The sequence below is a fragment of the Pelodiscus sinensis genome, chromosome 1 (genome assembly GCF_049634645.1).
Source record: "Pelodiscus sinensis isolate JC-2024 chromosome 1, ASM4963464v1, whole genome shotgun sequence".
NCBI classification, from domain to species: domain Eukaryota; kingdom Metazoa; phylum Chordata; order Testudines; family Trionychidae; genus Pelodiscus; species Pelodiscus sinensis.
The window spans coordinates 98,296,180-98,319,860 of record NC_134711.1 but is presented as its reverse complement, the minus strand read 5'-3'; the positions used below and the strand labels follow the sequence as shown (position 1 = coordinate 98,319,860).

Below are 23,681 nucleotides of genomic sequence, written 5' to 3'. Positions count from 1 at the left end.
CAATGTTTTCTTCCACAATACTAATTTGGTTCTGAGTGGAATAATAAAATATTGATCAGCTAAGAATGTGCAAATGTCCTGATCAATGTTCCTTATAATTATTTCCATATATGTGCAGAATAAATTAAATAAATTGCATGCACCAGGGCATATATGGATGTGCACCACCAGTAGAAACACATGCTGCTGGTTGTGTGCATACTGGGTGCTCTGCTAATCAGCTGGGCAGCATTTGAATCTCTCCTGAGAAGCTGCCTCAATGCTCAGCATACAGGGAACACTGATTCTGATTTATAATACTGATCAAGTTAAAAGTTCATCTGAAAAGAACCCAGCATTAATGCTAATGACCTAACATTCACTGGACTCAGAAAAAGTTTATTATTAAATTCCATTCTATATTGGCTGGAACACTTATTCAGTTGACAAACCTAGTTTGGTAGATTTCAGCAAGTTAATAAAAAAATAACCTCCTTTCATGCTTACATAATTGGGCAGAAAGGAGAACTAGGATATATTGTGATCCTTTACCGCCAGTCATCAGGGCTTAGTATTACTACCGACTTTAGGACAAGGTATGCCCAGGGCCGGATTAAGGCGGGGCTAGCCGGTCAGCTGCTTAGGGCACCAACCTACGAGAGGCACCTTATGATAGTTGTAAGAGGCGCTGCGTGCCCAGCCGCACGGCACCCCTTAGAGCTGTCATCAGGCGCTGCGTACCCGATTGCAGCTGTAAGGGGCGCAGTGCACCGGGAGTGCGGCCACGCATGCACCATGCGCCCAGGGGCGGAGCCGGCATGCGTCACGTGCCCACTGCCCGGGGCGCAGGAATGGCTCGAGCTGGCCCTGGGTATACCTACTGATTCATTTACCTCTTAAAGAAATAGAAGACAGTAGCAGTAAGAGATTTTGAAGAGGATCACACAGATTTCAGGCATGAACTCCATGCTTTATCAGACGTGTCAGAGGGGGTAAGAAATCACACCCATTAGAATATTTGTTATAATTAAATATATATGACTTATTAGTGTAAGGTTTGCTAAAAATGATATTTGGTCTTGGATATTCACAATAGCACAATGTAAAACATTTTAGGACACCTTCATTTAAGTAAGCTTTTTATTCTGTCTTTTATACTCATTAAATCCTCTTAGTGCTTTTATTTTCAGTCTCTTCTCATCTTTACATTTTGTGATAGATTTAAAGCAGCCCATTCTGAGATATTCCAATGTTCAACAGTAAATAAATAAATCTTTCTCCCTCAAAAAACCGTATTTTTGTTTTCAATAGAATATAAGAGTTTTAATAAACAACTGACTGGATTTCTGATAATTGTATAAGGAATACTGTTTATTTCTTACAAACAAGTTGTTTTGTTTTAAATAAATATTAAGATAGATTTATTTCATATATGGACTTCAGGTACAATTTTCAGAAGTGCAAAAGTCTCAACGGCTTGAGTCCCTAAATTAAGCAAATGAGACTCAGGACCCTAAGTTATTTAGGCCCTTCTGAAAATTCTACCCTTCATGATTTCAGTAGTCTCTGGTCATTGCTGTGAGGTATGAACTTTGCTCTGTCTTTGTTTTAGACCCAAGAGTTCTGTTTTCAGTTCTCCAGGCTTAGGTGGAATTTCAGGTATAGTCTATAAAATAAATAAAACAAAGTGGTGTTAATGCTCAAAATCTGTGACTGAGGTACAGAAAACTGAACAACCAGAAAATTAGAGACAAAAAAGAACACTACATTCAAGTTACAGTTTGATTTCACCCCCTCGTCCCCAACTCCTGCCCTGCGGCCTGACCTCCTTATACCTGGATTCTACGATCCTGCCAAACCATGGATATTGCCAGATCACAGAGTCCTGGTTAAGGGAGGTACAACTTGTAGTAGATTATGTGAGTGTATAAATAGGCAAAACCATGCTATTTTCTACTCTGTTTTCTGAAACAAAGGAATATTGTGGGAACAGGGAATGTTTCCCAATGTAAAAGACAAAAGTAAGAGAAAAGGTTGTAAATGCTAAGAGCTTGGAAAAATATGAAAGCCAAAATCAAGCTATACGAATATCAAACCATTGTGATACTTTTTCCAAGATCTGACTTTATATGTATTTTCACTCCTTGAATTTCCAGACAAAGTGAACTACAAATCTCTACTAAAACTGCAGCATTTCACCTGGTGTAGGATTGAATCCACAAAAATTTCACGCTTTCCATCCAAATCGTATGTTGATCTAACTTTGCCCAAAAGATCACTTCTGAGCTTTAGATCTTAATAAAACAAGTTAACATTTTCCTGGTTCTGTGACTATTTCTTTTAAAAACAGAGGCTTATTATGTACTCTCTGGTCCTTCCTCAGCACACAATGCAGCTGGTCACTACTCAATCTGCTTCCGAACCAATCTGACTCAGATTTAATAGGGAGGGGAAAAAAACACCTTGAATGAATTACTAATTTAGGATTCTAGCTCTTCTAGTCTAGAGCAGAAAATAATCTTATAATCCCAAAGTAAAGTTATTTTACATTATCAATAACCTGGTATTTCTTTTAACTTCCGTTTCTTCAAAACTGAAGAAAAATCCTGAGACGAGGCAAATGTGTGAAACTGCTAGAAAGTCATGTGCCCTTTTTCCTTATTATTGGAATGACAAACGAACATATCAACCTTTTGATATAGAAGTGTTTTGGTATTTTTGACCTAATGTCTTTTGTACACTGAACAGTTTTCCTAGCGAAGAAATGTCAAAACACATATTATTATTTAGCAGTTATAATAAATGAAATAAGAAATCAAAGCCTTAAATCACTTACAAGATCAGGTCTGTAATATCTATGCACTATTTCTGCACCTGCAAACATAGCCAATGTGCTCGCACTGATCATTTTCAAGTATTGAGACCAAGATACCCCAGCAGGCATGATGAAATGCAGTCTGCACTTAAAATTCGAGAACTCCAGCTGTCTGAGGAAAAGAAAAATTAGAAAAAAAGTTGCAATAATTAGTATGCCAACTAGCCCATGCTGAAATACAATCCACCCTGTTGGTATCTGTTAACAAGAACCTCTACATTTAATTAAATCACATCCACCTTCGGTAGGAAAAAGAGATGGGGGAGAGGAAGAAATTTGCAATAATGGAAGTTAATTTTAAAAAGTTTAAAAGTAGGTAAAGAAAATGTAAAGTGTTCAAATCACTTCAACATACTACAGAGGTAACAGTGCTCCCCGTGGACATCAGCCGGAAGAATTATTTGTCTACCCCCCCAAGGGCAACTTCAGCTCTGCTACACGTATCAATTATAATTTGCGGGTGACTGAGGCATGGGAAATGCACCAACTTGCATTCATCAAAACTCTACATTAGTTTGATCACCTGTATGTACCCTGCCCAGGACACTGAATCTGGGGAGGAAGCCCCAAATACCACGACCCGGAGACACAACTTAGGCCAGCCCGTCCCCCTGCAGGAAAGGAGGAGCCCCCCCCGCTCTCAGCAAATCATGTGATTCAGGGCTTGGCTGTCATCTCTCACGTGACTATACTAGCTGCTACGGAACTACGTCTCTTGCCAGATTGCCTCTGCTTCCCCCAAATGGGAGATCCTAGGGAGCTGCTGCTGCAAGGTTCCCTTCCAAACTGGCTGGGGAGAGAGGATGCTGCGGTGACTTGGGAGGTTCCCTCACTGTTTCCTTGTTTGGCTCAGTAAGTGTGTGTTCATTCATATCCCTGAGAGTCTAATACATCTCTCAGAGACTTTCTGCGTTATTCTGAATTCCCTACAGTGGCCTAATAAGGCTTAGTCCACTGTAGCAACCACCCTGCGCTAAGATTAGCATTGACTGAGCGATTACATTATCAACACAATAATACTGTACTAACAGAATAGTAACTCCTCTAGCACTAATAACTAGTTATGTTCACTATCCGGGAACAGTCTAGGAATTCCTGACTTGCCAAGGTTTAGGGTGTTTGGTGTTTTTCATTTGTTGTCCCCAGTTCTTGGCATTGTGTGGTTATGTGAAAATCTCAGTTGTTGTTTTTAAAAGTTTCAAGCCCTCATGATTGTGGAGAGAAAGCTTAGAAATGTGACAATTAGAGGTTCAAAGATAAGAGGGCAAATAAATATTTTATGTCAGTCTCATATCTGGGGCCTGATTCGTGACTTTTGAAACTTTGTGATAGCAGTACTTAGTCTGTGGTAACGCTGATTGCCTTGTAAGAATATAGAACCCATTCCTGTAAACATTTACATGTCGTCTTAACTTTATACAGGTGAGATATGATCTAGAAAGGCACTTTTGCATGTGCTTAACTTGAAGCCCAAGTAGCCTTGTTGGCTTCAATGGGCCTACTCATATGCATACAGAAAGGCATGCACGAAAGTGTTTTGCATGATCAGAGCCGCAGCAGCCGTTTGAAAATATATTAGGGCCTCTGCTGAGTGTTAAGAACCATTACTGTGGAATAATAATACAGTGGCATTTTCTATTAATGCCTTTGGAATCTCTTGTAAGTTGCGATAGACTAGCAATTGAATTTCTTCTCTTGCCTTGTGTTATTTTAGTTTTCGGGCATGCACGGGCACTGGTGTGCACAAAGCAGTCAGGAGTAAGGGCAGGTTAGCTGGAGTGTCTGGCACACACGGATCGCGTTCTGTCTTGACTCTCCCCCGATAGCTTCAGAACAACATAGGCGCTGTGGTGTTTCCTTATGATCAGTGGGAATCGGGCCGGGGGGGGGGGACTAGAGCCATGGAACAATCCCATCCCGGCGCGTGCCAGGCGCTCTGGGTCAGTCTGGCTGCCAGTCAGTCATCCCACAGGCCCATGGTGCTGGGCGCAGAGAAGCCCCGCCCCCTTCCCCTCTCCTTCCTCCTCCCCCTCCCGTCTCTGAGGCCTTCTCCCCCACCCCCGCAAGGTTCGCGGCCCGCTGTGGAGCCTGCTCCTGATTGGCTGCCGTCCACCCCGCGTGACCGCTCGCCCAGCAGGCCGGTCGGCGCTCGCGGTGCGTGAGGCGGAAGAAGGGGGGGGGGGGAGGAGGAGTTCGCGCTCTTGGCGGCCGGGGATGGAAGCCGAGAGGCCGGGCAGGTACGCGGGGCAGCCGGGCCTAGGCGCCCCCCCCGCCCCCGCCTCTGCGGCCGGGCTGGTGCGCGCGGGGCCTGGGCAGCCGCGGGCCCGGTGGGCGGGGCGGGGCAGCAGGGGGCTGTGTCCGGGAGGGGCGGGCTGGTGTGAGTGTCTGCTCGGGGTGTGCCGAGCGGGGAGCTGTCTGTGTGCGGGGGGGGGGGCGCCCACACCTGGGGGTTGTATTGAGCAGAGACTCGATGTTGGGAGGGTCTGTGTGAAGCTGTGGGGAAGCATCTCTGGACTAGGAGTCCCTGCCGGCTTCTATACTGGCGACAGGAGCGTCTCCGCTGTCACTGGCCGGTGCTTGGGACAGTGCTGCGTAAAGATACTAACTAGGGTGCACAGTGGCTAACTGCCTAAAAGCACCTGGGCATCTGTAACACTGGTAATCCCCGAGTGCCCCACGCACTCTGTATGCGTTACAGAGTAAAGTAATTTGATGGAAGCTTACGCAATTCGGAGTTGGCAAAGTCAGGTAGGTAGTTCTTGATTGTATGCAGTGTTGTTCTAGCCATGCTGGTCCCAGATAGAAGGTAGAAAGATAATATCTTTTACTCAACCAATTTCTGTTGGGGTGAGAGAGAGAGAGAGAGAGGAAAAACTTTGGAGCTCACTCAGAGGTCGTCTTCAGGTCACAGAGCTCTGTAAGTTTGAAAGCTTGTCTCTCTCTTTTACCGGCTGAAGTTGGCCCAATAAAAGACAGTGAGAGGAGAGGAGGGATAGCTCAGTGGTTTGAGCATGGGCTTGCTGAACCCAGGGTTGTGAGTTTAATCCTGGAGGGAGCCATTTAGTGATCTGGGGCAAATCAGTCAGAGATGGTCCTGCTGTGAAGGCAGGGGACTGGACTTGATGATCTTTCAAGGCCCTTCGAGCTCTATGAGATAGGTATATCACCATATATTATTATTAATCAATTAATTCTAAGGCATGGTCTACACTAGGTTAAGCTGCCTTCTACTGACCTAACTTTGTGTCTATATTAAGGATGTTAAAGACTAGTCGATTATCCAATAAGCAAATGCTTCTCTGATAGTCAGTTGACTACTCAATCCCTTCCCCCCCTTGCTGCCTCTATTAGAGGTAGCAAAGCGGGGGAGAGAAAGGATACTTCAAAGGGAGGCACCACACAGCTGATCCCGGCTCAGCTGTGCAGCGCTGCCCCTTTGAAATGCCAAGGCAGTGTTTCAAAGTGGCAGCACCACCAGGAGCCTGGGGTCAGCTGGAGACTCCCCAACTGATTCCAGGCTCCGTGCTGTGTTTCCACAGAACCCACAGTCAGCTGGGGAGTCCCCCCGCTGACTCCAGGCTCCATGAGAGTGCTTCCACTTTGAAATGCACAAGAGCCCTTCCTTAGGTAGCCCTTAGCATTTAGGTTGATATAGTTAGGGCAATGCAGCGCCTTTGGGCATGCTGCATTACATTGCCATTGGTTGTCAGTTCCCTACTCATGAGTGTCAGTACCCCACACGTTTAAGTTGGTGGAAGGATGAGGACTGGTGAGGATGTGCCCTACTAACAGAGGTGGTGTAGTGTGGACATGAACCACCACAGTAAATACTAACAACTCAAATTAATTTGGCAGTGTACACAAAGCTTCAGTTAGGTGTATAATAGCTTTAACTCAGCTAGATTACCTACCCTCTGTGTATATGTTGGTATGCTTTTAAGAACATAAAATGTAACGTGTTATAGAAAAGTGGATGGAAAATAAGGCATATATTTAATGTCACTGTAATCTGAATATTCTGATTTCTGTTAGGAAAATGATAGTGTAAACATGTTCCCTCCACCCCCACACTATTTGCGCTGTAAGAGAGGCAGCAGCGGGGTGGGGACACAGGTAGGAGCCGGTATGCACAGGGAGCCAGCTTAAAATAATTTAAGAAAATCTTGAAATGTTAATGATGTGTATCTGACAATACTGACTTTTTTTCCTTTTAAGATATTATTCTCCTCTTCAGCAAGCTCAAGCATTTTATACATTTCCATTCCATCAAATGACGACTGCCGTTCCTAACATGGAAATGATGAATGAACAACAGACTGTAGAGGGCATTCCAGATCCAAACTTTGCTCAAGAACCTGTTCAAGGTAGTGACACCAAATTAATATTCATTTTTTTATTAAAATCTTTTTTTATTAGGATGATTTGTCTTAATAATTTGCTTCTCTTGTCTGCTTGTATTTTTTCTCTTTTGCGATTTTGTAACATGTTCAGAAGCTTGGGTTTTGTAACATTTCTAAAAGAACAACAAAAATAGTGCTGCATGCATATAGGAAAATACAAAGCAAACCCTGGTTATAGTTTTGACATTGCTCAGCCTTGCCAGATGCTGAACTTCCACTATGAGTGATATTTTTCATAAGCAGGTAAACTACCATTAGTTGATTTTGTGTTGTGATTTTCAGTCATCGTGGTAAATGGCATATGGGGGAAAAAAGCTAGACTTTTTGCTTCAGCTAGTAAATGTTCATTGCAATTTTGTAAAACTAGCACAGTAGGACTTTGTTTTTCTGAAAATCTTTATTAGGGTTATATATTGAACTACACTGTTTTTGGTAAAATGTAATAATCTGAATCTTTAATTGCTACTTTAAAAGCTAACTTTAAACTACCTACAAATATGAGAGAGCTAGAAATTGCGCCTTGAGATGCATTTCTAGGTAGCCCCTATTATCTCCTTTCTTCAACCTTCTTGTATATCTTTTGCTTGTTAGTTTGGTATTAAGTATGCCAGAATGGGAGCCGGTGTAATCTTACTACTTGTCACTCAATCACTCTTTTAAAAAGGCAGTACCGTCTGCCATACTTGAAGGCTAGTTCTAAACCAATAGCTACTACACTTTTTCCCGCTATCTCAGAATTAATCCTTTATCCATATTTTGAATATAGGTATGAATCTGTCTGTACAAATAATGCAAGAATGTTAAATCTGAGATGATGGTATCTCAGTTTTTAATAGCATGCCACATTTACATATTTACTTTCACAATAGTTGCTGTAACCCTTGGCAAGTTGAAACTGTATAGAGAGCACAAGTGCTCTTGAACATTTCAAAGCTAGCACCTGCGTGGAGCCCAGGGCCAACAGGGAGTCTGTGCATTTCAAAGCAGAAGTGCCCACGTGGAGCCCGGGGTCAGCGGGATTCCCCACGAGTCCCGAGCTGTATGCACCATTCCAACTTCTTGTTCTTAAATGAATGATGCTGCATTCACAGTGGCTATTCTGATTATATGTGTATGTAGTTTGTGTTCTGCGTGTATTTTTAACATGGAAGAACTTGTACAGGTTTGTGTCTGTTTTGAACAGTCAGTGCAGGGGTTGGCAACCTTTTCAAACCAGAGAGCCAAACTACATCAAAATTCAGAACAATGGTCAACAAAGAACTGCATAAGAATGCCCATTGTATGACTGAAAATATACAACCTAATATTGATACGTGACATGATTAATAATAGCATAAATGAAACGTATTCACAGACTTTATTTAATGGGACTTCTGCTGTTGCATCTTTCATACATTTCTTTGAAGTTTACATAATCAAATTCAACTTCATGCAATCAGGCTCTTTTCTGTCAATCTTATGGCAGGGGGCTGGTGATGTGGGGGAGCAGAAGACTGGGCTGCAGTGTACAAGACGCTCAAGGCAGGAGAGTGGGAGTATGATGGACTTCAGGCACAAGGTGGGGAGGTGGAGCTGCAGGAGTGTTATGACAGGAGACTGGGCATGTGGGGGTGCAGGGATGAGAGGGGCTCAGGGCAGGAGGTTCAGGTGTATGATGGGCTCAGGATTGGTGTGTGCGGGGAGTGGGGAGGGGAGCAGGAGTGTTTTGTTGCTGCGGCCAGATGGGAGCTGGGCCCCAGCCCATTTGAGGGCTTGTTGGCCAGGCTTTATTTTTAGATAAAGTAAAATATTATGTCCAACACAAGGTTTCAACATTGTCTTGATTTATGGCAGGAGTGGGGAACCTTTTTTGGGTCGGGGGCCACTGATCTATCTGTCAGGAACCACACAAGTGAGAAGTGCAAAAAAACAAAAAAACCCTCCCCAACCCTCACTGATGTGACCCCCCCCCCACTTGAAACACCTCACTCCCCTAGTGCTCCAGCACCATAGTGAGTGGAGGGGCAGGAAGGACTTAGGTTCAAGGTATCAGGCCAGATTTACTCTTCTGGGATTCCAGGCTTAGTGGATTTTTGTGGGTCCTACTTAGGCTCTAGGGTGGGGCCAAAAATGAGTATTTAAGTATGCTGTACAGGGGTACCAGTGAATGGGATAGTGATGGGAGTGCAGGATCTGGGCAGGAAGAGGTGGTTTATAGGAGGGGGAGAGGTCTGGTAAGGGGGTAGAAAGCTGGCTGCCTGGCCGGGGGGAGAACGAGATGGGGGGCAAAGGAGGATTCTGGCCAAGGGGGAAGGGCAGTAGGTGTCTGGCCAGAGGGTAGAGAGGATTTGGGCCAGAGAGCTTGGGGCAGGAGGTATTCTGTCAAGGGAGGCTGGGGGGATTGAGGGCAGGGGGTGTCTGGGCTGGGGATAGAGAGGATTTTGGCCAGGGCGCACAGGCTTTCTGGCCGGGGGGGGAGGGGCCCAGACATGGGGAGGGGGGGCACTTGTTTGCACACTGCTTGGCAGGCACCGTTTAACATGCCTGCTGCTCCCATTCCCTGGAAGTCTCCAGGAAGGATTTGCAAGGGAAACCTTCAAGGAAGTGTTTCCCGGAGGCACAAAAAAGGGCAGTGTGCATGGAGCCATTTTAGCGGCTTGTTTCCCGCATGCAGAGGGAAGGAAAAGAGCAATGCACTGAGACTTTTTTTGCTCCATCTGTTCCCTGCATGCCAGATCCAGTGCAGAGCCTTGGGGCTTTCTCTCCCCCCAGAAGCCAGTGCTGACACTCCAGTCTTGCAAGAGGCTGTAAAGTTGTAACGCCAGTGCGGGCTCCCTGCTGGAGGGAGAGCAAAGTGGAGGGGCTGTGTTGGGGCTCCAGAAGAGCCATATTTGGCTCCCTGTAGAGCCATAGGTTGCCAACGTGAGTTAGTGAGACAAGATAGGGTCAGCTAAGCACAAAAGGAAATATGAAAAACTTCTATTTACTATGACTGTGACTAAAAAGGTGGCCAAAGTAGTAGTAATAGGCATAGCTAATTTGGAAATATGGTAGGGAACTTGCATGTGGACTTTTATTGAACATCTACATTTTATATAAAGTAACCCTCTTTGTGTGTGATATTCATTAAGCCAAAACTCTAGTTTTGATTTAGGTGATCCTATCAACAGTGATATTCCCATCTAAGCGCATTCCCTTTAACAATGAGTCTACATTTTCATCACTAGCAACCAAAACCCCTCATTTTAAGTGTCCAATAACTGTCAATGCAAACTATGCCCACTAGTCTGTTAGTATGAATCTAAAGTCCTTGACTTCACTTACTGACATAGGCTAATGAAGAGTTTCAGATGAAAGTTGTTTTCATACAAGGGTTATTTTGCATAAATATTTGGAGGATGAGAACGGTTTTAGTAGGCAAGTTGTAATTTGACTAAAACTTTGTATTAACATTTGACATCAATAGTAGTAAAAACAATTCTTCTACGGTTTTAGAAAACTGCAAAAGGAATATATTACTTTGTGTTCCAGAAGTTACAAAGGGAAGGAAGAGAAAAACCAAATCAACAGAGCCCAAAAAATCAGCTGCTAAAGCAGCTAAATCAACTAAATCAAAAGGCAAACAAGAGAAGATCACAGATGCATTCAAAGTCAAAAGAAAAGTGGACCGTTTTAATGGTGTGTCTGAAGCTGAACTTTTGACCAAGACACTTCCTGATATTTTGACCTTCAATCTGGATATTGTAATTGTAAGTTACGCACACTTACATTTTTAACATTTTGAAGTCGGTAACTCTTAATTATGACCAACTTTACTGTTCATCAAGTATTTTCATGATGAGTTCACAGGATAAAGTAACCTCCAAGTTGTTTGTGAACAGTAAGCTTCACTCTTTCTGTTAAGGATTATAGTAATAGCATTCTAGTTTATGAAAAATCTTAAATTTAAATACAAAGAAGGCAAAAACTGTTCATACTATTATTCAGTGTTCTTTCCTTATTGTTTTTCCCCAAAGTACTACACCAGCTACTGTAAAATATGTTGATAGTGCTAGACATTAGATCTATAAACTGAGATCTTAATTGAAAACTTGTTGTTAATTGAGCTGTGATTAATAGGTTTGACAAACACACTACAAAGTAAGATTTGCAAGTAATTAGATCAGTTTTGATCATTCCTTTTTCCCTTCATCATCAATTATGTTTTTGAAGCTATAATTTACTAATGTTTTGCTCTGTAGATTGGCATAAATCCGGGTTTAATGGCAGCCTACAAAGGGCATCATTATCCTGGACCTGGAAACCATTTTTGTAAGTGTTTTTTTTCCTTTTTATTGGGATTTGAGGAAATGTGTCAGTTACATTTTAAACAAGGCTATTTGTATTTTCATTTTTTTTAAACACTCAGCATTATCTGTAAATGACTCATACAGGTTGAACCTCTCTAGTCTGGTACACTTTGGTCCAGCAACATCTGTGGTCCGGCATGATTTTAGTTAGCTGGGTGTCAGTTTATCACGGGTGTGGCAAGGTTTCCTGCCGTCCCATAAAGTTTGTTTGCAGCCATCAGTCCTGGCTTTCGGTGTTCTGTGCTGTCATTTAGCTCTATTTATCCAAAATGTCTGAGTCCAGTAAGCAGTGGAAGTGTTGGTAATGCTGCTAGACAATATTGACTTCCTGTGGTCCAACAAATTCTCTGGTTCAGTATAGGGATGTAAGCAACTAGTCGACTACCCGACTGGTTCCATTGACATCGGGGGTTCCCCAGCTAGGTCGGGGCTCCCGAGCCACTGCTAGTCCAGTCTGAGCTCTCCAAAGCCCCCATGTGGTCTCCCACCGCTGCCTTCAGTGCTCTTTGGTCAAGCAACATCAATGGCCCTGCCAGACCAAAAAGTTCTGGATTTGGGAGGTTCAACCTGTATGTTCTATAATTAGACTTCATAAGCCAGTAACAAATGTGAATTCCTGGATTACTACAAGAATCTTAACATGGAGTCACAGACTGACCACACTGTCATGTGACCATGTAGTCAGGGCAGCGCTTTAATAGCCTGAGATTAATGCATGCAGCTGCATACAAGCATTTCATAGTCTAAACACTAAATACAGTCTTATAAGACTAAATCCTGTTTTGAGCAAAACTAACATGGGTGACCTAGTCTAGCCCCCAACTATGAGGTTGTCACATCTTAGCTAATGTGTGCAACCTGGGTGAAAGTTGACATCTAACTTGCCAGCATAACAATACGCTCTTTATGTAATGTGTAGTTTACCATGAATCCGTCCAAATGTTGAGTGCATGCTTATAAAACCAATTTGTTGTAGGAAAATGTTTGTTTAAAATAACAGGTTTTATTTGTCTCACTGTAAACTTTCCATGTTACATCCAGAATCTGGGGAAAGTCAGAAATAGTACAGTACTGAAATCTGTAAGATAAAAACTTTAAAGTAGGAAAAAAGGGAATGTGCTTGCTTTATGGTGAAGAGCTCCATGACAAGGTACAGCGCACAACATGATTCCAGTACAATAATAATTTAATCTACTTATTAAAATTCAAACAGTCCATGTCTCATACAAAAAGAAGTGATGACAGGATAAAGTAGTAAATTAGACTAGACTAACAATGGCCATACCGAAAAATATATGGGAGGGAAAACAACTCTGAAATGATGGTAGTTTATGTGGGTGTTTAAGTAGGGGGAGAAAATCTAACTAACCCTCTAACTTGATTTTCTTGACCAGTATTACTTTCTTTTTATGCTATTTGTTTTGAACTTCTGCTAGTCTGTAGTGGTGTGTCATTTGGGATTTTTGTGGGGACTTCTGTTGGTGGGTTGTTTTTGTTTTGAGGGGGCTATTTTTTATATAGCTCTTGCCGGAAAAGACACATTGCTGAAAATATGTTCTCTCCAGCATCACAGTGAATTGTCCATACATAGGATAAGGTTTCTAATGTTAATTTTGTGGTCCTGGGCTTCACAAGAGGAATTGAATGGAATAATGTGGAAATAGATATTGATTACAGTTGTTCCATTTTTACTTTTCAGAAAATTAAAGCTCCAAATTTAACTTTTAGGAACAAAGCCCTGTTTATGGAAACAAAGAATCCAGTGGTGGCATTATATTTTTCAACAAGGATTTTTTTTTTATCTTAAAGCATACAGAAACCATACTCCTATTGGCAATCTTTAAATGTAGACAAGGCCGTTATCTCCTGAAATAAATGTAGTTTGCTTAACATGGAGTATTCTTGTTAGCATTCCAATGCTATATAATGAGCAGTCACTTTTTTAAAATAACTTTCATATTCAATATCTCCTTAAAATATTTATTAGACTATTTTGGCATCTTTATTTCAGAATGCATAATATGAGTATTTTGTCTCTACACAGGGAAGTGTCTCTTTATGTCTGGGCTGAGTCAGGAACAATTGAACCATATGGATGACCACACTTTACCACAAAAATATGGTATTGGATTTACAAATATGGTGGAAAGAACAACACCAGGTAGCAAAGACCTCTCCAGGTAGGAGAAAGCAGGATAGTACCATACATAAACAATGAATAGCAGCCAAGTTCTTAATCTTGAATGCAATTTTTTCTCATTTAGCAAAGAGTTTCGAGAAGGAGGACGAATTCTGATGCAGAAATTGCAAAAATATCAACCTCGCATAGCAGCTTTTAATGGAAAATGTGAGAATCTAAATTTTGAATCATTCTCTTTCCAGCAGCCTTTTGTGCACCATGTAATTGATCTTCATTTCATTTTAGGTATTTATGAAATTTTTAGTAAAGAAGTTTTTGGAGTAAAGGTTAAAAAATTGGAATTCGGATTGCAGCCCCACAAAGTCCCAGACACAGAAACTGTAAGTTCTTGCAATGTTCAGTTATTTCAACACTAGTGAAACCAATAAACTTGCATCCATTTACCCCAGTGGTGAATTTTGCCCAAAATGTGTGTAGGGAAGTGAAGAGATCTTATTTAAGCAGAAGAGAATAGGATTGGGCAAATACAATCCTTGTGTCAGCCAGGCTTCTGTAGGGGGTTATAGATGTTTGCTTTTGGAAATGGAGTATTATTGTCAGCAGGATAGTTACATGCTGAAAGGGTATCTATAGTCTGAATTTAAAAAATTGTGCAATAATGAATATTGCTAATTCACCTACTAATAGAATATTATAACTTGACAAGTATAACATTCAGAAATTCAAAAATCTAGTCTAAATATTACTGAGTGTCTCTGTTTCTCTCTCACAAGGAGGGACTCGAGAACGACCAAGATGCTAGTCCAGGCATTGGGGAAAAGGATCACTAGGCACTGTGCTATACTGCTAGAAACAAAATTGCTGTATCAGGGCATGCAAGGTTATCAGTATTTTAAATTCAGCCTTCTACAGGTGACCTGCCCTTGCATTCTGTTGAATTTTGATGTTTCAATAAAATTCTTCGAGGAAGTGTGTATTAGTGGCGGAACATAAGTAATGAGTGGACCATAAAGTACTAGCATGGATGGAATATACATAGGTTTGATCAACAAACTATTCTTCCTAGGGTATTTTATGGACACTGTGAGGGGTCCACGTCAGCAGGAGGCTATGCTGACCCCCTTTACTGTCTAGTTAAAGGACAGTTGCTGTGTCTTAATCTGTAAATAGTTAAGGGTCCAAGCCTCCCAGTAGACAGAGAGGTGGCTTACCAGGCCTGGCCTTCAGTTCAGGCAGTGCCGCAGACTAAAAGTCAAGGGCCCAGCCTGGGCAAACAGTTTATACAGCCCAGCCCTGGGTCAGGGTGGGGTAGGCAAGCAAAAGTTTAACACAGACGGTGTGATAGTCTAAAGCCGGAGAGCCGACAAGTGCAGGGGTTTTTCCCCACAGGGAACCAAAGGGAAGGGGTTGCTGGAGAGACGCATGCCTACCTGCTCTACTGCATCCCAGCCCACGGCCCTGACAGTGGCCGCACGGCAACCACTGGGTCGATGGGGATCCAGGCCGTAGCACACCAACTAGGTCTGTGGGTCAACGGGGATCCAAGCCGCAACGTGCTGCCCACCCGACCTCCATCTCCTCAGCCGCTTCGGGGTCGGCTGTCTCTGGGCCGCTTTCCAGTTCCCCCTGGGGGCCTACCAGGCTCAGGCGCTGCTCCTCGGGCTCAGCTGGTAGGGTTACCAGGTAGACCCCACCAAAAAACCAGACACATTTGATCGTGGGCTGGCTGGAAGGGGGGCAGGGCGGGAAGCAGAGCTGGCGGGGGGGGGGGGGGGGGAGTCTGGGGGCTGCAGGGCTGGACGGAAGGAGGAGTGGCCCGGAGGAAGGGGGATGGGAAGCAGAGCTGGCGAGGGGAGGGTGTCTGGGGGCCACGGGGCTGGATGGGAGGAGAGGGGGGCCTGAAGGGGGGCGGGAAACAGACCTGGCAGGGCGGTGCAGCCACTAGCCACAGCCGGAGTCCTTTGGGCCGTGCCCCTGGCAGGCATTCCCTCTAGTTGTGAGCAGAAGCCAGGTGGGGGCAAGGGAGGGGCTGAGAACCACTCCCCCTGCCTGGCTTCTGCTCACAACCAGAGGCTCCCAGCTGGGAAGCGGGGCCGTGATTGGCGCTGGGAGCCTCTAGTTGTGAGCAGAAGCTGACCGGGGGGAGTGGCTGGGAGTCCCAGCCCGCGCCCCACCCAGCTTTTGCACATGACCACAGGGCTCCCAGCGCCAATCATGCCCGGCCCTCCCAGTCACTCCCCCGCCCCCACCAGGCTTCAGTCTGGCACCCAGCCAGGAATTCAGAAAATACCAGACATTGCACATGTTCGGTATTTTATGAATTTTTCTACCGGACAGACTGTGCAAATACCGGATTGTCCGGTAGAAAACCAGACACCTGGCGACCCTATCAGCTGGGAACAGAGGTGCTGGCAGGGTATCCATGGGTTCTGGCTCAGGCAGGAGCCCAGGTGGTCTCAGCATCTTTTCAGGCCGTGGCAGTAGTCTCAGCAGCCCAGACCAAGTGTTGGGCTCCTGGTGGCCCAACCCAGTCCTCCCGTTGGGTGTGGCGAGGCTGAACCCTTCGCTGTGGGAGCTGGGGCCAAGCATCTAGCCTGTTCAGCTGCTGGGCTCTGATTGAGCTCCCAGCTCTTATACTCCTAGTCCTGCCCTCCAGCTTCCTGTGGGTGGGGCTAAGATGAGGCTGGACCTGCCCTCCAAGGGAGTCTTAAAGGGCACTTCCTCTTCTGGGTCAGAGGGAGGTCATGTTGCTGTCTCAAGCTCATTAGACAGCTTGAACTATAATATTGTATCTGTTTTAAAAGTAGGTAACCCCATGTAATTTGCTGGTTGTGTGTAATTCAGTAATATTCCAATAAATACCATAAACTCAAATATATTTGTAAATAAGTATTGTAATTCTTTATTGGGCGAGTCACTTAATTTTTCAGAATTAGTTTTAAATTGTAATTTAACCACCTGAGGCTCTACCCTAGAAAAAAACTGTCATACTTTGTTAGCTGATGATCTTACTTCTTAGTCTGAGGTAGATCCTTAGCAGGTGAGTCAAAACAATGGAGTAAGTATTACCCTGTCTTATGAGCATTAATTAATGTTTGTGCAAAGGCTTAAAAATAAAAGGTGGGTAGGTGCTAAGTTTTATTCTTGGGATTTTACATGCTGTATACTTTACTGGCCCCTAATTTAGCATTGCTTGCTTTTTGTTGTCTCTTTTAAAGCTCTGCTATGTTATGCCATCATCCAGTGCAAGATGTGCTCAGTTCCCACGTGCACAGGATAAAGTTCATTATTACATAAAGCTTAAAGATTTAAGGGATCAGTTGAAAGGCGTTATACCAAACATGGAGGTGCAGGAGGTGCAATATACTTTTGACTTGCAGCTTGCACAAGGTATAGTGCTTTTTTGGTAATCTTTTCTTAAGATATGCATGGTAGCCTATTGAGGAGTGCAGCCCTTCGGTCGGGATCTCCCTCGTTGTGGCCCAGTGGCTCAGTCTATACAAGTTACCCCTCTTGGGGTAAATATGGCCTTGTGGCCTAGTCCTTAGGCTTGTGGGCCTTCCTGTACTCCAGGGCACTGCGGGGAGGGGGAGTTTGGGGGACCCGGACCCTCCCACTCCACTGGGTCCCAGCCAAGGGTCCTATTGGCAGTGGCTTGGTCCACTGCCTGCTCAGCAAGAGGTTCCTCCCCTCAACCTGCCAAACATTCGGGGTCTATTCCTCCCTGCCCGTTGCTGCTTCCTACCTCCCTGCAGTTTTCCTGCGGTCGTATCTCTCAATGGCCTCTGGGGCCGGGGTTGTTGCTGGGGCTGCAGAAGTTGCTGTTGAGGTTGTAGAGGCTGTGGCATTGGTTCTGGCTGCGTGGACTCCTCTGAGTCAGGAGCTGGTTCTGCCGGTCCTTCCCCCTCAGCTATCAGTCCCAAGTGATCCAGTTCAGGGTCTTTTATAGTGTGGCTCACCAGGGAGCATGCCTGGCAAGGCCGTGCGGGAGGGACGCTCTCTGCCAGCCGGACCCTCTCAGCCAGCAAGGCCCTGCCCGCAGGTTGATTTATAGTGTGGGGCGGGGCCACCCCTTCACATAGCCGTATCATCAGGTTTGATGAGAGTATATAGAACCAGCAGTTACCAGGGTAGAAGAAAATAAAGAATTATAGGGAATGTGAAACTGCATTTCATCTCACCTACACTACTGTGTAAAACTAAGCATGTAATGTATTCTTCTCAAAATCTTAACGCTATCTCATTGAAGGTGGAGTAAAATATATATGTATACAGTGTTGTATGATGTAATGTTCATGGTTTGCTATTATTCTGAAGATTTAATACATTTGAGGCCTTTTTCTCTCCAGAGGATGCTAAAAAGATGGCAGTTAAAGAAGAAAAATATGATCCAGGTTATGAAGCGGCATATGGTGGTGCTTATAGTGAGAGAACAACTTATGAGCATGAACAGTGTAATTTCGCTTCTAATGGAACAGGTACAAAGTGACATGTGGCTTTTAATTCCCAATCCTTTAAATGTGAAAATACAGTCCAGTTATTTTTCTGCATTTCTACCACTTCAGGCAGCTTCCACAGTTTTTGTTCAAAGTTTTGAAGTACCACAGCATTTAAACTGTTACGCTTATAATTTCTTCTATATCACTTCGTCTGGACATTAGGAGCCACTTTTCTCTTTTTGTACAGGAAGGTGGGGAGATTTTTTTTCCTAGACACCCATATGCATTTAAATAAAATATCTTTCTGCAACTTCAGCAATTTTGCCAAGTCAGATTTTAGGGAATCTTCAACATATCTGTTGTGTAAAAATAACTGTAATCATTTACAAACCCTCAAATGGAACCAGCCTACTAGAGCATCATAATTATAATTTTTGCCATAAATTTACATGGTGCCTTTCATTACACTACCTCTGAACTTGTACTCTAAAAATAGGAACACCCAACAAGTGTTTTATAAACAGAGAATAAAGGCTATCCAGTTAATCTTGCTATAGGTGAAGGAGAATGTATTTTTCTGAATTAGGATAGTTTGTTGTTCTTCTACAATTGCATAAATTGATTTGAGGGCTAGTATAAATTCTTTTTAATTAATACACCAAAAAAAAACCCACTAAATCACAATGTGTAGCAATTCCCATTTAATGTAGCATAAGAAACCTTAATTTTTGGTATTCCCCAATTTTTGAGAACACAGTCTAAATTTTGATGTAAAATTAATTTTTTTCTTGGATTTCTAATTGCAAAGAGATATTAGGCATGGGAGAGAAACAAAGAAAATTAGTTGATGTATGTTGTGGAGCCTGAATATTTCTTGACCTGGGACAAAGGTGCTACTTTGCAGAGCTTTGACAGAATAAACAATTTCAGCCCAAAGCAAGAAAAAACAAGTGGAGGAATAGAATTGAGAGTTAGAACTTTGACTATAGCAGAGTAGCCATAATTAGGGATTCTGTTTTTCAATTTAAATAAAAAATGAAGGAAGTGCCATTGTTCACTAGGGATGTAAAATCCAGTTTAATCAGGCACAGGGATAAAGGGGGGCTAGAGAAGCCCCTCATGCACCCAGCTATCAGTTAACCGTTTACATCTCTATTGGTTACAATTGAAGAACAGGTTTAAGTTATGTATAAGAGAATGAATAAATAATTGCCAACTTCTAATAAAGATCTTTAAATTTCCTGTCCTAATTTTGCACTCCTGATATAGATTGCTGCCTGTACTGGTTTCTGTTCATGATCTTTCAAGTTCATTTCTTATTCTCATATAATAACTGGTACACAGTCATGGGGTTTAGTATGGTGCTATGAAGACTGGGTGTGCAGGATACAAACAAATTTGAGGATATTAAAATGTCTTTTCTGGGTGTTTGCTGCTACTGAACCAATTTGCTGCTACTGATTTCTGCTCTGACTTAATCACAATTCAAATAAGGTAAATTTAGGAAGTTAGCATGGACTAGAGTAATCAAAAGTAAATGTAAAAACGGAAAATGTAGCTCTGCTAGGTATGATGCATAGACAGTTGAAAAATGGGGGAGAGGGAATGCTTGGAAAACATTTTTTTAATCAATCAACTTTTCTTACCCTTCCTAAAAGGTATAATGCCAACTAAATTATTAATACTTCTGTTTGTTTTCTAGAAGCAAACAATCTAGATTACAGTGGGGGTTCATCCTTTGGTGACGTTTCAAATGGACAATGGATGATGCAGTCCTTTACAGACCAGATTCCAGAATTCAGTAACAGTGGGACACAAGAGCAAGAAGAAAGCAGTGTGTAAAAGCTGCTGCTTTGGCAGCTGTGCATAAATGCTGCAGTTTTAATGCAGTTAACAAGAATGGTACCTCAGTTCTCTAACTGAAGCATTTTAATAGTATTTTACCTGTTATTTTATTATAGTCCAAGCCAATTGTGTGGTAGATTTAATCCTATGAAGTAGGTAATTTTTAAGGAACTGTCCAATCTTTTTTAAAAAAAAAAGTAGTCTTTTTTTTTTTTTGTATATAAGTTTTATATTTAACTTGCACCATTTCTTGCAGTTTATGACAAACTGCTTTCTCATATGTGAAAACTGATTTTTATTTAGGGTTACTTTAAATCTGTATTTGGAGTGCAGTCGTCTGTGGAATTTTTTACTGTTTCCTTCATATGGTAGAATATTTAATAACTTTTTTATATGCAGAGAGGGAAGAATGGGAACATGAAAGCCGCTTGCTGATCAAGATTACCACTACTGCTTGATAGTATAGCCCTGCTCTCATTGGGAATAGTTTTTAAAGTAAATGTAGTTACATGAATTGTGCATTTTCATGGCCTGTCTTCTATTCTCTGCCACAAGTGAGTTTCCCACTTTCCTTTCCAAGCTCCTTCCTCCTTCAGCTCATGAACCATTTGGGCCACATGGAGCTCTAACAGACTTGACCCCTCATCTCCCCCACTTCCTAAAGGGGGAGGAGTGGGTGCAGGGCTTGAAGACTCCTGCTTAGTTGTCTTGAAATAAGGCTGACTAGTATCAACTTTGCCCTGTAAGGAATGAGGTAGAGGCTGTTTGGGCTTTGTGGACCTGAAGTGCCCTCCCTCTCCTCCATGGCTGGTCTGACGTCTCACTTGGCTTACATTGAGCAGCTCTTTTTAGGGCAGCAATAGCACTTAGTGGGGAGAGAGAACACCTCAATGCTAGCTAGCCAAAAGAGCATTCTTCCAGAAAACGGGGAAGCCATACTTCCCTGTGAAATCCAAGAGCAGCCACCCTATTTGCATGTCACGAAAGGGAAAACTATCATGGGGTTGGAATAGGTCTAAGGATAATTCTTAAGATGTTCAGTTCCTTTCCAAAATAGTTCTCAATTCCTTCCTATTTCTAAGAGCTACGGGGGATTTCTCTTCTTTGCTCCTCCCAAAAATAATTATGATATGAATTTAAAACCAAGTAGCTGCTCTGTGAATATCAAGTCAACCCTGGAAAATATGGCCTTCGAAGTACTTAAACAGTTTGTTTCTAGATAAACCTTGAATCATGTGGCCAATATAATAGTCAGGGAGTGACAAACTTTTATGCTTGTCTATAAACTATCACTCTTTCCCACTTTTGAATAGAGAGGGGAAGATGTGGCTTGAAGTGAAAGCAATAAGTTGATCAAAACATTTAATGTTTTGGTGATCTTATGAGTAGGTGCTTTGTATACTTGAAATAGGCAAAAACTGTATCTCTTAATCCAGACTGGTCAGATATTACGCTACCAGGGATTTTATCCTTCGTCCACACTTTGGCAGTTGCCATCATGCATTAAGTTGATCCTGGTAATGTAGAACCGTAGCCTGCTAACAACTCTGGATCTCCCACACAGGTAGCATACTGCCAGCTCAGTGGGAGGCTGACATGATGTTTAGAGTTCTCTTCCCCGGTTGTGTGTCTTAATCCTAGAAAACTTTTAAAATCAAGACAATATGTGCATTGTGATTCTGGTCATGTTTGTTAGCCTCAGTATAAAGCTGTTCATTATATGGTCAAAGATATATGGAAATCGTTCATTTGTTATTTAAAATGTACTGTATCATGTATCACTGTTTACATGGACATGTTCCTGCAGGTGCTCAAAAAGTGCCTTGCATCAGGGATTTTTAACAATTCAATTTATTTTTCAACAAAAGTATGTGAAGCATGTAACTACTATTGCTGAGTAGATAACTTCCGTAAAGATGGCTTTTTTAATTTGAAGGTAAAAGTTCTGCTTTTTAACAGGTGCCTACTAAATTATGTAGGTATAAAGTAGAGTTAATGTGTGTGCAATGAAACTGTCATACATTTGCCATAGTATCTCTCAAATTGGTGCTCTAACATGGAGGTTTTAAACCCCTGTTGAAAATCTACCGTTACACAATAAAGTTAGGAATTGTATTGGAATATCTTTGTGTTAGTGTGATATTTTGCTCTTTTGCATCATAATCAGATCTCCTCAAAATGTAAACATTTGATGCATAGTGTCACTATGAAAAGAAGTATTAAGTGGCTGCACTGAGTAAGAAAATTAGACCTACTGAAATATTTAATTGACTTCAATGTCACTTTTAAAAAAAAAATGGGACTAGAAAGACAACGAATCTTGTACTCAACATTGTAAATACTACTGGGTTAGATTCAGCAAGCAACTATAATCTTCTTTAGAGAATTATAAGATATTGCATTAAAACCCATTCTGTTTAGTCCTGTTTTTTCATCTTTGTAAACATCTTAATGTTTTTAATCAAGTAAACTAGTATCTCACAATGTTACTAGAAACTCAAGCTAATCTGAAGTTTGTACGTTTTACCCTCTAAACCAGCACATTAACTCATTTTAATTTTAGGGTGAAGCTTAACAAATACTTAGGGTTAGTTTTATAAAATCAGTTGCACAAACTGATTAAAAAATAGTTATCACATATTACACAGAAGATAAACTACTGCAAATTATGGTACAGAAATAGAATAAACATTGATCTTGCTGGAAACTGATTTTGTTTTTTAAAAATCATAAACACCTTAGATGTCTTTCAATATCAGCTATTGGGACGAATCATTTTGAACTTCCCTGATGGATCAGGGATAAACCAGTTTTCCCAAAGGTCGTTGTGAACACTAGGGTATTCCCAAGGTTTATACCTTCCATTCCAGTGAAGTAATTTAGCTTCTTGAAGAAAATGCTCTGAATACCTGGCATCAGGACTCCACCCTGTGTGGGTTTTAAACATAAATAAATCTCTTGCTTTCATAAAGATCAGTATTGGAAGATACTAGGCAATAAAATAAAATGAATGTAAAGAAAATATGCTAATTGGTATACTTTTTACTGGTATCTAACATGATGAGCCACTTTGTAAAAAGAGTGGTGATAAACTTAATTCATATTTGCCCTTTTACTAACAGGTTGACCCTCTAGTCCGGTAGTGGGGCTGACAGTCCCCTGGAGAGCCCTGACCTCTGCTGGTCCAGCAAACTCCCTTGTTTGGGATGGCTTGGGTCCTGTGGGTGCCAGACTTACAAGGTATAACCTGCATTTAACACAACATGCTGGATGACAGCATTACCCTGTTTTAATATCATAGTATAGATGAAGTCATTGGAAACCTCCGGTATCATTTCTAGTTCAGTAGGGTTGTATTGCACACAACTGAACCATCAGCCCTCTGTCCATGTGGATGTGGACTCTGTGCTGGTGTTCCCTGTAAACTGTATGCATGTGTAGCCACTAAGGACAGATTCAAATGCCACCCAGCTAATTAGCAGAACACCTACAGATAAGTTTTTTTATTTCTACTTGTGGTGCACATTCACACATGCCTTCGTGCACAAACTTATTCTGCCCAGGGATGGAAAAGATTAGATGGAACAATGACTCTGTCCCCTGAAGCTAATTGCACAGCCTATCCTAGCCATTTGTGTTCCCTCCCTCAGCAAATGTTGCCTTATTTTAAATCTC

At 42.3% G+C, this 23,681-nt stretch overlaps 3 protein-coding genes across 15 annotated transcripts in view; 1 reads left to right on the top strand and 2 right to left on the bottom strand.

Annotated features, from left to right (window-relative positions):
• Window positions 1–1,332: 1,332 nt before the first annotated feature.
• UQCC6 (ubiquinol-cytochrome c reductase complex assembly factor 6) lies at window positions 1,333–3,503 on the bottom strand. 4 transcript variants are annotated; one of them, XM_006138014.4, is made up of 3 exons: window positions 3,378–3,503; window positions 2,816–2,962; window positions 1,333–1,645 (listed from the first exon to the last, which is right to left on the bottom strand). In XM_006138014.4, exons 2-3 carry the CDS (start codon window positions 2,921–2,923, stop codon window positions 1,550–1,552), a joined length of 204 nt encoding a protein of 67 aa, XP_006138076.2. In that variant the 5' UTR covers window positions 2,924–2,962; window positions 3,378–3,503; the 3' UTR covers window positions 1,333–1,549. The 4 variants fall into 4 exon arrangements, with proteins under 4 accessions (XP_006138076.2, XP_006138074.2, XP_025034685.2 ...); XM_006138012.4 differs by having other exon boundaries at window positions 2,816–2,966; window positions 3,378–3,492; XM_025178900.2 differs by having other exon boundaries at window positions 2,816–2,966; window positions 3,388–3,466.
• A 44-nt stretch (window positions 3,504–3,547) lies between these two features.
• On the top strand, window positions 3,548–22,127 carry TDG (thymine DNA glycosylase). 6 transcript variants are annotated; one of them, XM_006138010.4, is made up of 10 exons: window positions 3,548–3,706; window positions 7,070–7,218; window positions 10,765–10,982; window positions 11,475–11,544; window positions 13,627–13,762; window positions 13,847–13,929; window positions 14,008–14,102; window positions 16,941–17,112; window positions 18,072–18,200; window positions 19,864–22,127. In XM_006138010.4, exons 1-10 carry the CDS (start codon window positions 3,597–3,599, stop codon window positions 20,001–20,003), a joined length of 1,302 nt encoding a protein of 433 aa, XP_006138072.2. In that variant the 5' UTR covers window positions 3,548–3,596; the 3' UTR covers window positions 20,004–22,127. The 6 variants fall into 6 exon arrangements, with proteins under 6 accessions (XP_006138072.2, XP_014436533.2, XP_075794885.1 ...); XM_014581047.3 differs by having other exon boundaries at window positions 10,729–10,982; XM_075938770.1 differs by lacking the exon at window positions 3,548–3,706 and adding an exon at window positions 4,879–5,008 and having other exon boundaries at window positions 10,729–10,982.
• Window positions 21,842–23,681, bottom strand: part of GLT8D2 (glycosyltransferase 8 domain containing 2) — a 37,209-nt gene continuing 35,369 nt past the window's right edge. For all 5 annotated transcript variants that reach the window (XM_025178897.2, XM_014581052.3, XM_014581050.3 and 2 more), the window contains one exon: window positions 21,842–22,934. In XM_025178897.2, the coding sequence (XP_025034682.1) occupies window positions 22,762–22,934 (173 nt within the window). In that variant the 3' untranslated portion in view covers window positions 21,842–22,761. The remainder of the gene's footprint in view (window positions 22,935–23,681) is intronic.